At 50.0% G+C, this 15,068-nt stretch overlaps 1 protein-coding gene across 10 annotated transcripts in view; it reads right to left on the bottom strand.

Annotated features, from left to right (window-relative positions):
* Positions 1–15,068, bottom strand: part of LOC147027206 (rho GTPase-activating protein 22-like) — a 206,896-nt gene that overhangs the window by 50,037 nt on the left and 141,791 nt on the right. The window contains exons 1-3 of one of the 10 annotated variants that reach the window (XM_085883430.1): positions 6,483–7,063; positions 5,693–5,892; positions 5,443–5,581 (exon numbers count right to left, since the gene is read on the bottom strand). The exons of 6 other annotated variants lie outside the window; for them this stretch is intronic. In XM_085883430.1, the coding sequence (XP_085739556.1) occupies positions 5,443–5,548 (106 nt within the window). In that variant the 5' untranslated portion in view covers positions 5,549–5,581; positions 5,693–5,892; positions 6,483–7,063. Of the gene's footprint in view, positions 1–5,442; positions 5,582–5,692; positions 6,052–6,482; positions 7,064–15,068 lie in introns of those variants that run through there. 3 more of the 10 variants (XM_085883431.1, XM_085883427.1, XM_085883428.1) reach the window with 3 other exon arrangements.

Below are 15,068 nucleotides of genomic sequence, written 5' to 3'. Positions count from 1 at the left end.
GCTGAACCTATGGCTCGTGATGCAGGGAGCCAAGGTTGACATTCCATAAACTATGCAGGCATTTGTCCATCAACTACTACTACTACTACTACTACTACTACTACTACTACTACTACTACGACTACTACAACCACTAACACTGCCTCAATTATTGCAACATTTTTGTGGAATTCGCCGAGAAAGGTTTTTGGCCAACGTCTTTCATGAACCAGCTGTCCAGGCATGACGTTTGACTGTGCCAGGAATATGTAATCCGTTCAGGTTTCCGATGTGATAACTGAGATCCTCTTCATGAAAGACACTTATGGGAACCTCCATGAAGCACAGACCACTTGCTACTCACATTTTAAGCAACAATTTGTAACTCGGTTACCGGTGACAACTTGCTTCCTCTTCAGGAAGGACACCGGGGGGTCTTTAACGATGACTGACTAATGCCAGAAGACTGTACGTCAGGTTTAACGTCCATCTGAGGGATGGCACAGACGCCGATGCCTCGTCCTGCCCGTGAAATACCAGGGTCAGGATCCGAACCCAGTCTCGACAGCTTGGAGGCGACGTGAGGATATAATAACCTTTCAGCGATCTGCAAACCCAACCTCGACAATAACGTGAGAAGGTAAGGTAATGTTGAGGATGTGTGTGGGTTGAAGGATTCATCAAAAATAACATCACAACATGGCAATTTGAGTCGAGGATTATAAATCAACAGAAATTGCAAATCAAAGTGATGATTATATATTAGTGTAGTAGATAGTAGAAACATCGTGCAAATTATGATACAGGCATCAAATTTGGCATTTCTGTTCTGCAGGGCTTTCTGATCAAATCTGCCCGATTGGCCATTTGAAAATCCAAGATTGCGGCCATTTTTCAAGATGGCCGCCAAGTTAGCCTCCCGAAGTTGACTTTTTGCTTCAAAGTATTTGTAGTTGTCTGGTTTGCATGATCTAAGTGTGGATTCCTATGTTTTCAAGCCTGCTGGAGTGGATTTTCTTGTTTTTAAAGCCCCCTGACACACACTTTTTCTGATTTTGCACATTTGTTTATGATTTTCATACATTTGCATGACAACCTGGATGTAGTAGTAGCTACTTATGCATGGGGTGTAGGGGTGTAGTGTAGTAGAGGTAGTACCTTTGTTTCAGCAGTTAGCAACATCCCTTGGATGGACTACTGGCACTGGTTCTCATCACTGGCCCAACTCTCATCTATGGCTCCAAGAAGTTGCTAGTGCACGGCATCGGCCACACCCTGGTAAACCGCGTTGGCCCGTGGGCTAAACTAGATGAGGGTAGCAAACAGAAGGTCTCTTCGTGTGATGGAGTACATCTAGCACCAAATTTTCGAAGTGCACGAAGTTGATGAAACAGATGTGCTGATTGAATCCAGGCCACTTACCAGTCCTTTAATCAACATTTCCAGTTCATCGCCAAGTAAGAATTTCTTGAAGGAGTGATGGTCGGGCACTACCAAGGCACATTGGTGACATCACTGCTGTGAAACTCAGCATGGGGTTCAGTGTCAGCTAAGTAGGAATTGTATGTTGGCATCATACTGCAACAACTTACTAGTGTCACAAATGTTGCCGAAACAACCCTGGATCAGTTAGGCAGCCGCACCTGAATCGACAGGACGCGCCAGCGAAGGAGAGCCGAGCCAAGGATAACGGGGTTTTAGTTATCTGGATGGTGTACAGATCGCATGGGACTTATGACACTGGATGAACGATTGGACTAGGTGTCGGGCAGATGCATAAACCTATTTGTATCCCATAAAGGAAAATGTCCATTATACATGTACAGGGTGGTAAAAGGATAAACCCTTGAAGTTGGGGGAAGTTCTAAGGAGAAAGTCCTGAAAGACGACTGTCAGCTGTTCTCACGACTGTTCATCTCATGCCAGAACAGGCAGTGTGACTTGCAAGAATTCTTCAAGCATGAGAATCAGTCACACACTGCATCTCTCAGTGACAGCGGCAAGCTTCATACATGTCTATTGCAGCCAGCTGTCAGCAACTGACCAAGTGTTCCTGTAAGAAAGGTTGCAACCAGAGATGCAAGTGCTTTCAGTCAGGGCTCCCCTGCACAGCACTCTGTACCTGCATATGTGGACTGTAGCAGCTGGAGGAACATTCGCATGGTATGCATAACTTTGAACATTTACTAGCCAGGGCCCGGTTGCAGAAAGGCCTGACCTTCATCTGACAATCATTAAAGTGGTGCAAAATCAGAAAAAGTGTGCATCAGGGGGCTTTAAAAAAAGGAAAATCCACTCCAGCAGGCTTGAAAACATAGGGTTCCACACCTCGCTCATGCAAATCGGACAACTACAAATACTTCTAAGCAAAAAGTCAACTTCGGGAGGCTAACTTGGCGGCCATCTTGGATTTTCAAATGGCCAATCAGGCAGATTTGATTAAAGGCCCGGTCACACCTTGACGTTTTAGCCAGCGATGGCAACGTATTAAAATGTATGTAAAACGCTGGCTGACGTTGAACTTTTGATGTTTTTTTTTAAGATTCGGACGTATTCATAACGAGTTGGTCGTATGCATAACATATTAGTAATGGACACAGAACGTTTCGTTGTGTTATAGATAACTTATACCAACGAATGCTGAACCTGTTGTCGGCCTACACAACCGATGCCCAACGATAGTCTAACTTCGGCATAGCGCGTTGCACGCATCGCCGACGATGTCGTGACGTAGCCGATTAAAAGGCTGACGCACAACGATTCGAATCATAACTGCCGTAGAAATGGAAGTGACAACATCGCGGTCACACCTTGGCGATCTTGCCAGCGTATGCCGACCTAAGAAAAATGTGTCTAAAACGTTGGGGCACGTCAAATACGGTATGAGTAAGTTTGGTATACGTGAGTAGAACGCTAAATACGCTATCATATGTCGTAGTAAGTAGAGTACGTCAAGAAATTTTAAACATGTTCAAAATTTTACGACGTACTCGGCGTATGACACACGTTCCGCATGCGATGGGGATAAGTTTTACACACGATATGTGGACGCTTACACACGTCCACAAACGCTACTTATAAGCTACTCATAAGTCGAAACACGTCGCGGTAATGTCTTTTTTACGCGAAACTTATTTCTAACTTATGTTTGACGTGCTTTGAACCAATTCTTTACGTAGTCCCAACACACATCGACGTATGTAGACGTATTCCAATGACGTCTTCCGGTCGACAAAAAAAAAAAAATGAATGCGTTTCTAGGTTACAACTGCCATATAAAGACGTGTTCCCAGCGGTTTTGGGAATTGGTATATAAAAATGCTGCTCATAAAAGGGGAACCCAACAGTGTTTTCGAGTCCTTTTTGAGTCGATGTCCATGTCAGCAGTAACAGTATCAGTATCAGTATTAGTATTAGTATTAGTAGTAGTTTGTTCATGTTGGCAGTAGTAGGTGAGTGTGAGGGGGAGGGTGTGGGTTATGATGGATCGTCCTTGCGTCCGCGTGTCCACGGGTAGGTTCATAGGCTGCCACTCAACGATTTAAATGGCTGCATCTCCACTATTGAAAGTAGACGCTTGCGCTCAACAATTGGATTTTTTTTACACTCAACGACTTTTAAACGGTACCACTCAGCTATTTTCATTGTTTACAATGAACGATTTAAATTGCTGTCACTCGCCTTTGTTTTTTGACGCTGGGGTTTTGAAATTTGAAGTGTTTCTTCTGATCGTGTTAAAACGCTCAAACTCGACTATTTTAAATAGACGCTGCCAATGGACAATTGGAATCATAGCCAAGCTAGACATCAAAGTGTGAACATCCTCGTCATGCCGAAGAAAAGTTTGAAGAATGCTGCAAATAAGTGTCCTGGCCGAGGCCGTGGACGCTGACGCAAGGACGATCCATTATACCGACGTCTTTCAGCCTATGAGTAACTTAAAAGTAACGTCTGTCGATGTGTGGCAACGATCGCGTAACATGCCAACAACACGATAATCATAGGTTAGAAATAAGTTTCGGGTACGCTAAACATTACCTCGGCGTGTCTCAACTTATGATTAACTTACAAGTAGCATGTGTTGACGTCTGTCAACGATCGCAGACCGTGCATACAACTTGTGGCCAGCGTAGCGGAACGTGTGAGTCATACGCCGGCATACGTCGTGAAATTTCAAGCATGAAAAAATTTGAGGACAACCGAAAAGTACAACGTTTAAAGCCAACGTACAACAATGTCTGGCAGTGTTTTTCAGCGTGCTCTCAATGTTATCAAAACTTACCCATAACGTATTCAACTTGTGCCAGCGTTTTAGAAAAATAATTCAAAAATCGGCATACGTTGGCTAAAACGTCAAGGTGTGACCGGGCCTTAAAATCTCCCGGAGAACAAATGTGCCAAATTTGATGCTTGTATCATCATTTGCACGATTCCTCTCAAAAATTCCTGTTATCTACCCCACGATATCAAAAGAGTTTGGAATGAAAAAACAAAAGACAACATTATGTTCTTTCCTGTGATTCCATAATGAATGTAAAATCAATGAAATGTCATATATATGTATCATAAATACATGAGAGCTTCGTGATGAAAAAGCAAAAAACATTGAACCTTATTTGAATAGGCCTATTAAAATATATCTCAAAACAAAACAGCACTAAATCATGGCTCTGACGTCACAAGAGACTGAATCAAGGCACTCACACCAGTCACAAGGGACTGAATCAGGGCACTCACACCAGTCACAAGGGACTGAATCAGGGCACTCACACCAGTCACAAGGGACTGAATCAGGGCACTCACACCAGTCACAAGGGACTCAATCAGGTAACTCAAACCAGTCGCAAGACACTCGATCGGGGCACTCACACCAGTCACAAGGGACTGAATCAGGGCACTCACACCAGTCACAAGGGACTGAATCAGGGCACTCACACCAGTCACAAGGGACTGAATCAGAGCACTCACACCAGTCACAAGGGACTGAATCAGGGCACTCACACCAGTCACAAGGGACTGAATCAGGGCACTCACACCAGTCACAAGGGACTCAATCGGGTAACTCAAACCAGTCGCAAGAGACTCGATCGGGGCACTCACACCAGTCACAAGAGACTGAATCAGGGCACTCACACCAGTCACAAGAGACTCGATCGAGGCACTCACACCAGTCACAAGAGACTTTGTCCCCGTAAATGAAATTACCTGAACTTTGTCTCCGTTTGCTCACACCTTGCTCCCTCCTTGTTTGTCCGGCGGAGTGATACACACACACAAACACGTGTAAACAGTCTCGTGAGAGAGAAAAGGAAAAGTGTGAAAACGGATTTTGGCAGAAAGAAGGAAAAACTCATTTGCGGAATTGAACGTCTTGTGAAACGGTGCTGAGGTTGAAGGGTTGGTCAGAGCGGATTCCGCATTCCCTCTCTCCATTCCCTCCCTCCTTCCCTCCCAAAACGCTACCTTGGCGGAAGGTGAGGCAGAGCTTGATGCGCCGGGCGGCCGCCTTGGGGCAGAGGGTGCGGGACGCGAGCACGAAAGGTGAACACAGGTGTGGTCCGGAGGGCATCGTGAGCAGCCCTCAGGGCGTCTCCAGAACGATCTGAGCGGGCACGAGATTTTCAATGACGACCCAGACGCGGACCCGGACGGTATTTTTAACATCAATTTACATATTTTACCGAAAAACAACAAATGAAAATGAAAAATGGACCTTCGGAGACCCCGGCACGGGATGAAGTGCTCGGCAGGAGCTGGTCCCAAAACGAACCGGCCCATGAACCCCACACACCCCTCCGCGCCCCCAATGGATGTGGCGACTCAATCCGTGGAGCACACACGGACCTATGAAGAAGAAGAAGAAGATCGATATGGAAGGCTCGGGGAACGAACATCAAGGCAGCCGTTCCTTATCTGTGGGGTACGAATGAAGTGCTTAAACCACTTGGAAAAGACACCACCAGAAACTTGGAATCTGAACACACCAAGGGATCACCGAGCATGCCGAGAACACACCCCGGGATCACCGAGCATGCCGAGAACACACCCCGGGATCACCGAGCATGCCGAGAACACACCCCGGGATCACCGAGCATGCCGAGAACACACCCCGGGATCACCGAGCATGCCGAGAACACACCCCGGGATCACCGAGCATGCCGAGAACACACCCCGGGATCACCGAGCATGCCGAGAACACACCAAGGGATCACCGAGCATGCCGAGAACACACCCCGGGATCACCGAGCATGCCGAGAACACACCCCGGGATCACCGAGCATGCCGAGAACACACCCCGGGATCACCGAGCATGCCGAGAACACACCAAGGGATCACCGAGCATGCCGAGAACACACCCCGGGATCACCGAGCATGCCGAGAACACACCCCGGGATCACCGAGCATGCCGAGAACACACCCCGGGATCACCGAGCATGCCGAGAACACACCAAGGGATCACCGAGATCTACCAATTACTCCTTTTCCACCCATTTCCGACACACCTCGTTAAACTTGAAAGTTCTCCGTTTCCCGCGGTTTTCCCCGTTGCTGCCACATTCTCTCTCGTCGATAAACCGTCGTGTTTCCTTCTTTTTTTTCCACATAATGATTCCTTCCGTAGGTCCGAGTGGGTAAAGTCGACACTGAAGGAAGTAAAGATTCCAGGACGAGTCCGATGCGTCGTCCATCGATCAACAGTCAGAACACTGATTTGATGATCGATCGATCGATCACACCTCCCAACGAGCACATGATTATCACGTGACGTCACTTGTTCTCAAACAATCACCATGACCGAGGAGCTCGGGCTGCCACAATGGCCTCGAGGTTCGCACTCTCACCTCCAAGTTGTCCAGCCTGGGTTCGAATCCCGACCCAGCTATAAACTGCCATCCTGGTGTTTCACAGACAGGGTGATTCATCGACGTGTGTGATAGACCTCAAAGTCTGAACGTTTAGCCGGGTGTCCCGTCTGCCGACATTTGTTGGTGGACGTTAAAGATACCACAGTGTCCTTCATGAAGAGTGAGGCGAGCTATCTCTGGCACCATGAACAAATTACAAATTCCTTCCCGAACCAGAAGAAGGCACTGCATCAGCGGCACAGCTGCGCCCATTCATCAGCCAATGATGCTGCACTGCAAACCGAGGTTTATGGTTTCCACTCTGACAGGATGGTGGACAGAAAATGAGAACACTCGCCGACTCGCTCACACACGTGACTCGCCGACTCGCTCGCACAGGTGACTCGCCGACTCCCTCGCACACGTGACTCGCCGACTTGCTCGCACAGGTGACTCGCCGACTCGCTCGCACAGGTGACTTGCCGACTCCCTCGCACACGTGACTCGCCGACTCCCTCGCACACGTGACTCGCCGACTCGCTCGCACAGGTGACTCGCCGACTCGCTCGCACAGGTGACTCGCCGACTCCCTCGCACACGTGACTCGCCGACTCCCTCGCACACGTGACTCGCCGACTCCCTCGCACACGTGACTCGCCGACTCCCTCGCACACGTGACTCGCCGACTCCCTCGCACACGTGACTCGCCGACTCCCTCGCACACGTGACTCGCCGACTCCCTCGCACACGTGACTCGCCGACAACCTCGCACACGTGACTCGCCGACTCCCTCGCACACGTGACTCGCCGACTCCCTCGCACACGTGACTCGCCGACTCCCTCGCACACGTGACTCGCCGACTCACACACAGGTGACTCGCCGACTCACACACGTGACTCGCCGACTCGCTCCCACACGTGATTCGCCGACTCGCTCACACACGTGACTCGCCGACTCCTTCACACACGTGACTCCCCGACTCGCACACACAGGTGACTCCCCGACTCGCACACACAGGTGACTCGCCGACTTACACACACGTGACTCGCAGACTCGCTCCCACACGTGATTTGCCGACTCGCTCCCACACGTGACTCGCAGACTCCCTCACACACGTGACTCGCAGACTCCCTCACACACGTGACTCGCCGACTCCCTCACACACGTGACTCGCCGACTCCCTCACACACGTGACTCGCCGACTCCCTCACACACGTGACTCGCCGACTCCCTCACACACGTGACTCGCCGACTCCCTCACACACGTGACTCGCCGGCTCCCTCACACACGTGACTCGCCGACTCGCTCACACACGTGACTCGCCGACTCGCTCACACACGTGACTCGCCGACTCCCTCGCACACGTGACTCGCCGACTCCCACGCACACGTGACTCGCCGACTCACACACAGGTGACTCGCCGACTCACACACACGTGACTCGCCGACTCCCACACACACGTGACTCGCCGACTCGCTCCCACACGTGATTCGCCGACTCGCTCACACACGTGACTCGCCGACTCCCTCACACACGTGACTCCCCAACTCACACACACAGGTGACTCGCCGACTTACACACACGTGACTCGCAGACTCACTCGCACACGTGACTCGCCGACTCCCAAAAACACGTGACTCGCCGACTCCCACACACACGTGACTCGCCCGCACACATGACTCGCCGACTCGCTCACACAGGTGACTCGCCGACTCCTTCACACAGGTGACTCGCCGACTCACTCACACACGTGACCCACTCTCTCACCTCTGAACTGTCTCGTTTGCCTTCGATTCTCAACCCGAATATAAATTGTCCGATTGGTGTTTTGCAGAATCGCAGGTGGGGAGTTGCATTACAACGCGCCATCCCGCACGTGCACGTTAAGCCGGGTGTTCGGTCTGCCAGTATTAGTTGGTGGACGTTAAAGATCCGATGATCTATTTCGTGAACAGTAGGCGAGCTATCACTGGCACTCTGGGCAAAACACAAATTCCTGCCACGTTCAATTGAACGTCAGCCGTGGCGAGCCAATTCGTGAAAAACTTTGGCCAAACACTTCCCCCAGCCAACCCCACAAGAGGTGGGGATATTTGGGGATACTAAACAAGTCGAGTTTACTTGTGATAATGTCGGTCTTCTTTCAAATGCAGCACATGACTGATGGTAGTAGTATCATTTGGGGGGGGCGGGGGGGGCACGACTGTACGGCTGATTCAGAGCCCCCTGTATATTAAAACAGGAATTTTGAATTTCTCAAGAATGCAGGCGATAGCTTTCGTAAACTTTCCGAAGGACGTCATGGAATCTTTCGTGTCCACGAGCTGGCTAATGCCGAGAGACAGGACGTCCAGTTTGACATCCGTCCGATGGACCGTACTCACGTTGATACATGGTCCTTTCTGCAACACACCAGAGTGGCAGTTTATAGCTTGTTAACCCAAACTAGACGGCTCAAAGGTGAGTAGTATATGTACATACCTCCAGAGTCTAGGGTATCCTGCCATCCCTTGATAAATGGAAAGGACGATTTGAAAACAACTGGGCAAAGGTCCTTCACACAATAAATGCTTGGGTTCAGATGGGCAGGAGTATTGATCGACGTGTCTGCAACTGTACACGTAACACCGTTAAAGCAGTTTAATCTATCTATAATAATAAATGTCAGTGAGTGTCAAACCATGAAACTTAGTGGCCCAAACCTTTACATGCATAGGAAGGAACTCCAAGGGAGTGCTTGAATGAAAATGGCGTATTTGGGTACGCTGTATTTAAAACCCCCTTTTGAAGATAATTAGTCGGGTGCTCATCATGAAAAACAAGCTCAAATGAGCTAAGAGCCTCGTCCTCCTAATGATGACATCATAAAAACGAATATGACGTCATTGTGATGTATCAGGTTTGCGATAAATTATCTGTGCTAATGCCCGGTTTGGTTCCCGCAAACAGAATTCAAGCAGCTTGCCGAGTTTCGGAGATAATGGTAAAGGCGATTTCCATTAGCGGCGATATGATGACGTCAACTTTTTTTCTAGGAAGAATTTCCAAAATCGGAAATGGTTACTGCCTGTGCATGGGCTTTCTGCATATACATGGCAAGTTTTACGAAGATCCGATGAAAACTCTGGGTTGTGAAACAAAAAATGTCAAAAAAATAGGAATGACGTCATAAAAATTGATATGACGTCATAGTGATGCATCAAATGTGCGGTAATTCATCTCTGCTAATGCCCGTTCGATTCCCGCAAACAGAATTCAAAAAGCTTGCCTAGTTTTTGAGATAATTTTTTCGGCGATTTCCATTAGCGGAGATATTTTGACGTCATAACTTTTTTTTTCTAGGAGGAATTTTCAAAATTGGAGATGGTTACTGTCTGCGCAGGGAATTTTTACATATATCTGCCAAGTTTCAGGAAGTTTCGATGAAACAAAAAAGTCCACAAGAAGAACAACAACGTGAGTAAGACTTAGAGATCCTCCATGAGGATCTAAAAACAAAAACACGCTTACCCTTGATCAGCCCGATTTCCCCTCACAGGGGTCTTAAGCCGCCATTTTGTTTTGGCCTGCTCAAAAATGCCTTGCCTTGGAACAGGCCGCACAGGCCTCTGATGTAGATGTGAAACCTGAACAACATGTCTTCCATCCATACCAGTAAATGTCAGTGTGTGTCAGTGTCTGTCTTGCAGAACTCCCAAACTATGTAACGTAGCAGCCTGAAACTTCACATGCACACTAACAAAACTCCAGGGGAGTGCAAGAGTGGAAATTGGGTGTTTGGGTTCATTAAAACACACCTTTTGAAGATAATTAACGGCCTTATTTAATTATATCCTTCATCAGGCGCATCGTTGGACACCCTCGGACACCTCGCTCACACTCGATGGGGGTCCTAATTCGCCATTTTGTTCGGCCTATTCAACGAGGCCTTGATTTGGAAACACGGTCTACTCTCACGGTCTAATTAAAGTATATAATCTAAATATTATGTCGGATTTTATAATCGGGTGTGGTGAACAAAATAAGTGAAATCCAAAATTTTTAACAAATCGGTGAATTAAACAACTTTTTCGACTGTTCGTACAATTATATTGAATGAAGAAAAGATGATGGAATGTGCCAGAAAGTGTAAATTCATTGAGTGAAACGCCATACTTCAGAACCTGCTTTTGTGAGCAGTGACGGCACAGTCCACATGGGGTCCTTTTTTTAGGCAAGCAGTTTGCTGTTTCCGTTTTGGGCAATTTGCTAACATTACAAAATATTCCGATAAACACACTATTATAGTTCTGCTGACATAATATGGAATAGGCAAAGCCGAGAAGCGAACATAGAATTCTTCTTACATTCAATGCTGCAATTTCCGGTTACTTCGGCCTGGATTCGGGATCAGCGATCAAATAACGTAAATCACGATTAAAAATTATTTTTTGATGATGCGTGAGATATCTTTATTAAAATCAGTGGAGGAAATATACACCATGTCTGATATTTGGGTCTTTCATGTCTCCGCCGATGCCTTTATCTCCCAGGACGCATCATTCCCCATGACAAAAACTGGAAGCAAAAGGGTCATAGCTGACGACACGGATTCCAAATTGCCAGGGTATTGTGTTGTTGTTGTTGTTGTTTCCTATTCTCTCATGTGCACGCGTTGAGTATGAAGCTCACTACGTTCGCGATTAATTAATAGTCGATAGTTTCTGCAAGCGAAGAGGAACTTTTTTTGTTGCTGCAAGTGAAGATAATTTTTTTTACTTTACACCGTTTTGTGTTTGCTTTCATTACAAAATATTAAGATAAATATGCTAATAGTTACTGCAATATATTAAGTCTGTAGTTTCTGCAACTGAGGAGGTACATGGACAGCACACCTGGACGTGGTACAAATGAGGCTCTGTGAGGTGTGTGGGTGCTTGTTCTTGGTTACGTGTGTGCGGTGTGCAGGTTTCGCGGGGGGCGCGATCTGAACTCGAACTCGGGCCCGTTGTGCGTGGCACAGTGGAGGAGGTTATGCGGCCATCTCGTGAACCATGTACTTCTGCAACACCGAAGCCTCGGCAGCGGATGTGCTGCGGCATCAAAGCCACGCAGGACGTGCCACCATGCAGTGTGGATGTGGGGAAATTCGTACATGTGTGCGAGTGAAATGTTGAGTGTATCGCCGGTGCGCGTACACATTGAGCAGGAACCGCGAGGAGGTTGGAGGAATGCATGTGTGTGGTTGGGAAGGGGGACTACATACAGTTACGCCAGCACCAAATAGCATGACTTTAGATTTTTAAACACTACCGCCCGGTTTCACGTAGAACATGGAGGTCAGAAAGAAAACGCTGCTGTTTGGGCACATTTTACCACCCCAATAATGCCCTGATACGCTGCCTTCCCATTTCCTCACCTCAAACTGCTTTCTCCTTCCCTTTACTTCACACTCCTTTCCCATTCCCTCCTCATGCTGCCTTCCCATTCCCCCTCCTTGCACTGCCTTTCCATTCCCTCTCCTCGCACTGCCTTCCCATTCCCTCTCCTCGCACTGCCTTCCCATTCTCTCTCCTCGCACGCTACCTCCGCCCTCCTCCCTCCCTCCTCGCACGCTACCTCCGCCCTCCTCCCTCCCTCCTCGCACGCTACCTCCGCCCTCCTCCCTCCCTCCTCGCACTGCCTCCTCCCTCCCTCCTCGCACTGCCTCCTCCCTCCCTCCTCGCACTGCCTCCTCCCTCCCTCCTCGCACTGCCTCCTCCCTCCCCTCTCGTGCTGCCTCCTCCCACCTCAGTCCCCCTTGCGCTGCCTTCTGCCTTCCCCTCATGCTGCTTCCTCCATCCTCCCCCTTCCTCACACTGCCTTCTCCCACCCCTCGCACCACCTCCTCCCTACAACCTCCCCCCTCGCGTTTCCTCTTCCCTCCTCCCTCCATCCTCACGCTGGGTCCACCCCTCCCTCCCCCCTTGTGCTGGCTCGTCCCCCTTCCTCCACCTTGTGCTGCCTCCTCCCTTTCCCCTCCTCCCTCGTGCTGCCTCCTCCCTCCCTCCTCCCTCCCTCCTCCCTCCCGCTGCCTCCTCCCTCCCTCCTCCCCTCACACTGCTTCCTCCCCCAAAGCTGCCTCCTCCCTCACCCCCTCCTTGTGATGGCTCCTCCCCCTCCTTTCCCCTTGTGCTGGCTCCTCCCCTCACTCCCCCCTTGTGCTCCCTCCTTCCTTCCGCTCATGCAGCCTCCTCACTCTACCCTCGTGCTGCCTCCTCCCTCCTCCCTCCCTCTCCCCTCGCACTGCCTCCTCCCTCCCCCGAAGCTGCCAACTCCCTCCCCCCTCCTTGTGCTGGCTCCTCGGTTCCCCCTTGTGCTGGCTCCTCCCCTCACTCCCCCTTGTGCTTCCTCCTCCCTCCCCTTACGCCTCCTCCTCCCTCCCCTCGTGCTGCCTCCTCCCTCTCCCCTCACACTGCCTTATCCCTCCCCCCGAAGCTGCCTCCTCCCTCCCCTCCTCATGCTGGCTCCTCCCCCTCCCTTCCCCCTTGTGCTGGCTCCTCCCCTCACTCCCCCTTTGTGCTGGTTCCTCCCCTCACTCCACCCTCACGCTTCCTCCTCCCTCCACTCTCGCACTGCATCCCACCTCCCCCCCTTCCTCCCTCACGTTTCCTACCCCCTCGTGCTGCATTCCCTTCCCACCTCTCATGCTATCCTCCTCCCAACCCTCCACCTCCTCCACCAGGTTTCATGGTTTTGGATTCATGGAAGACACACACATACACACACTGACATTTACTATTATGGAACAGCAAATACCACCCGTCGTTTCGCTGATGGGAATACTAAAGGGGGGAGTGCGAGAGAGGAGAGAGGAGGGAGTGGGAGAGAGGAGGGAGTGGGAGGGAAGCGTGAGGAGGGGTAGGGGATTGAGGAGGAGTGGGGGAAGGGAAGATAGTGTGAGGAAGGGAAGGCAGATGTGTGGTGGAGCATTAATTACCGCCCGGACGCGTCCAGAGACAAACACCGCACAGACACGTCCGGAGATGAACACCGTCCACACATAACCACCGTCCGGATATGTCCAGAGAGAGGGGGGAGAATGAGAGAGGTGTGGAGGAAGGGTGCTGCACTGTGTTTGGAGGGGGTTGAGCAAGGATGGGACAGAGTTATGCTTTATGGACACACACACACACACACACACACACACACACACACACACACACACACACACACACACAAACACACACACACACACACACACACACACACACACGGCTGATATTGGCAACAACCCAAAAACCATGAGCAGCTTTCACCGAGTTGCATTCATATAGATGTTTCAAGGATATGTTCACGAACATTAATCTTTATAAACAGCTGCGTTTGACAGGTGGAAAAAAAATTGGCTCGGTAATTTAGAAAACACATTAATATGGCAAACGGCTCAAAAATCGGGTGTTATTTCACAACAACTCGCTCAGGGTAACGGAGCACAAACCACTCGCTCAGGGTGACGGAGCACGAACCACTCGCTCAGGGTGACGGAGCACGAACCACTCGCTCAGGGTGACGGAGCACGAACTACTCGCTCAGGGTGACTGAGCACGAACCACTCGCTCAGGGTGACGGAGCACGAGCCACTCGCTCAGGGTGACGGAGCACGAGCCACTCGCTCAGGGTGACGGAGCACGAACCACTCGCTCAGGGTGACGGAGCATGAACCACTCGCTCAGGGTGACGGAGCACGAACCACTCGCTCAGGGTGACTGAGCACGAACCACTCGCTCAGGGTGACGGAGCACGAGCCACTCGCTCAGGGTGACGGAGCACGAGCCACTCGCTCAGGGTGACGGAGCACGAACCACTCGCTCAGGGTGACGGAGCACGAACCACTCGCTCAGGGTGACGGAGCATGAACCACTCGCTCAGGGTGACGGAGCACGAACCACTCGCTCAGGGTGACTGAACACGAACCACTCGCTCAGGGTGACGGAGCACGAACCACTCGCTCAGGGTGACGGAGCACGAACCACTCGCTCAGGGTGACTGAACACGAACCACTCGATCAGGATGACGGAGCAACTACAAAGCGCCAATGTCTCAGAACGGCTCAGAATTTTGTTACATTCCTCAATTTTTTGTTCACTCAATATAATTCTCCAAACAGGAGAAAAAGATCAGTTTAATGCTTTGGAAATTTCACATTTTGTTGTGTATGTATGGATCAGGGAACATAGCCTTGTTTGCTCAAAGTAAATAGGTATATCGGCTTCATTATAAG

Source organism: Eptatretus burgeri, chromosome 5 (assembly GCF_056783735.1).
Source record: "Eptatretus burgeri isolate ZD-2024b chromosome 5, Ebu_testis_v1, whole genome shotgun sequence".
Taxonomy (NCBI): Eukaryota; Metazoa; Chordata; class Myxini; order Myxiniformes; family Myxinidae; genus Eptatretus; species Eptatretus burgeri.
The sequence above is the reverse complement of the archived record's forward strand: the minus strand, read 5'-3'. Positions and strand labels throughout refer to the sequence as shown.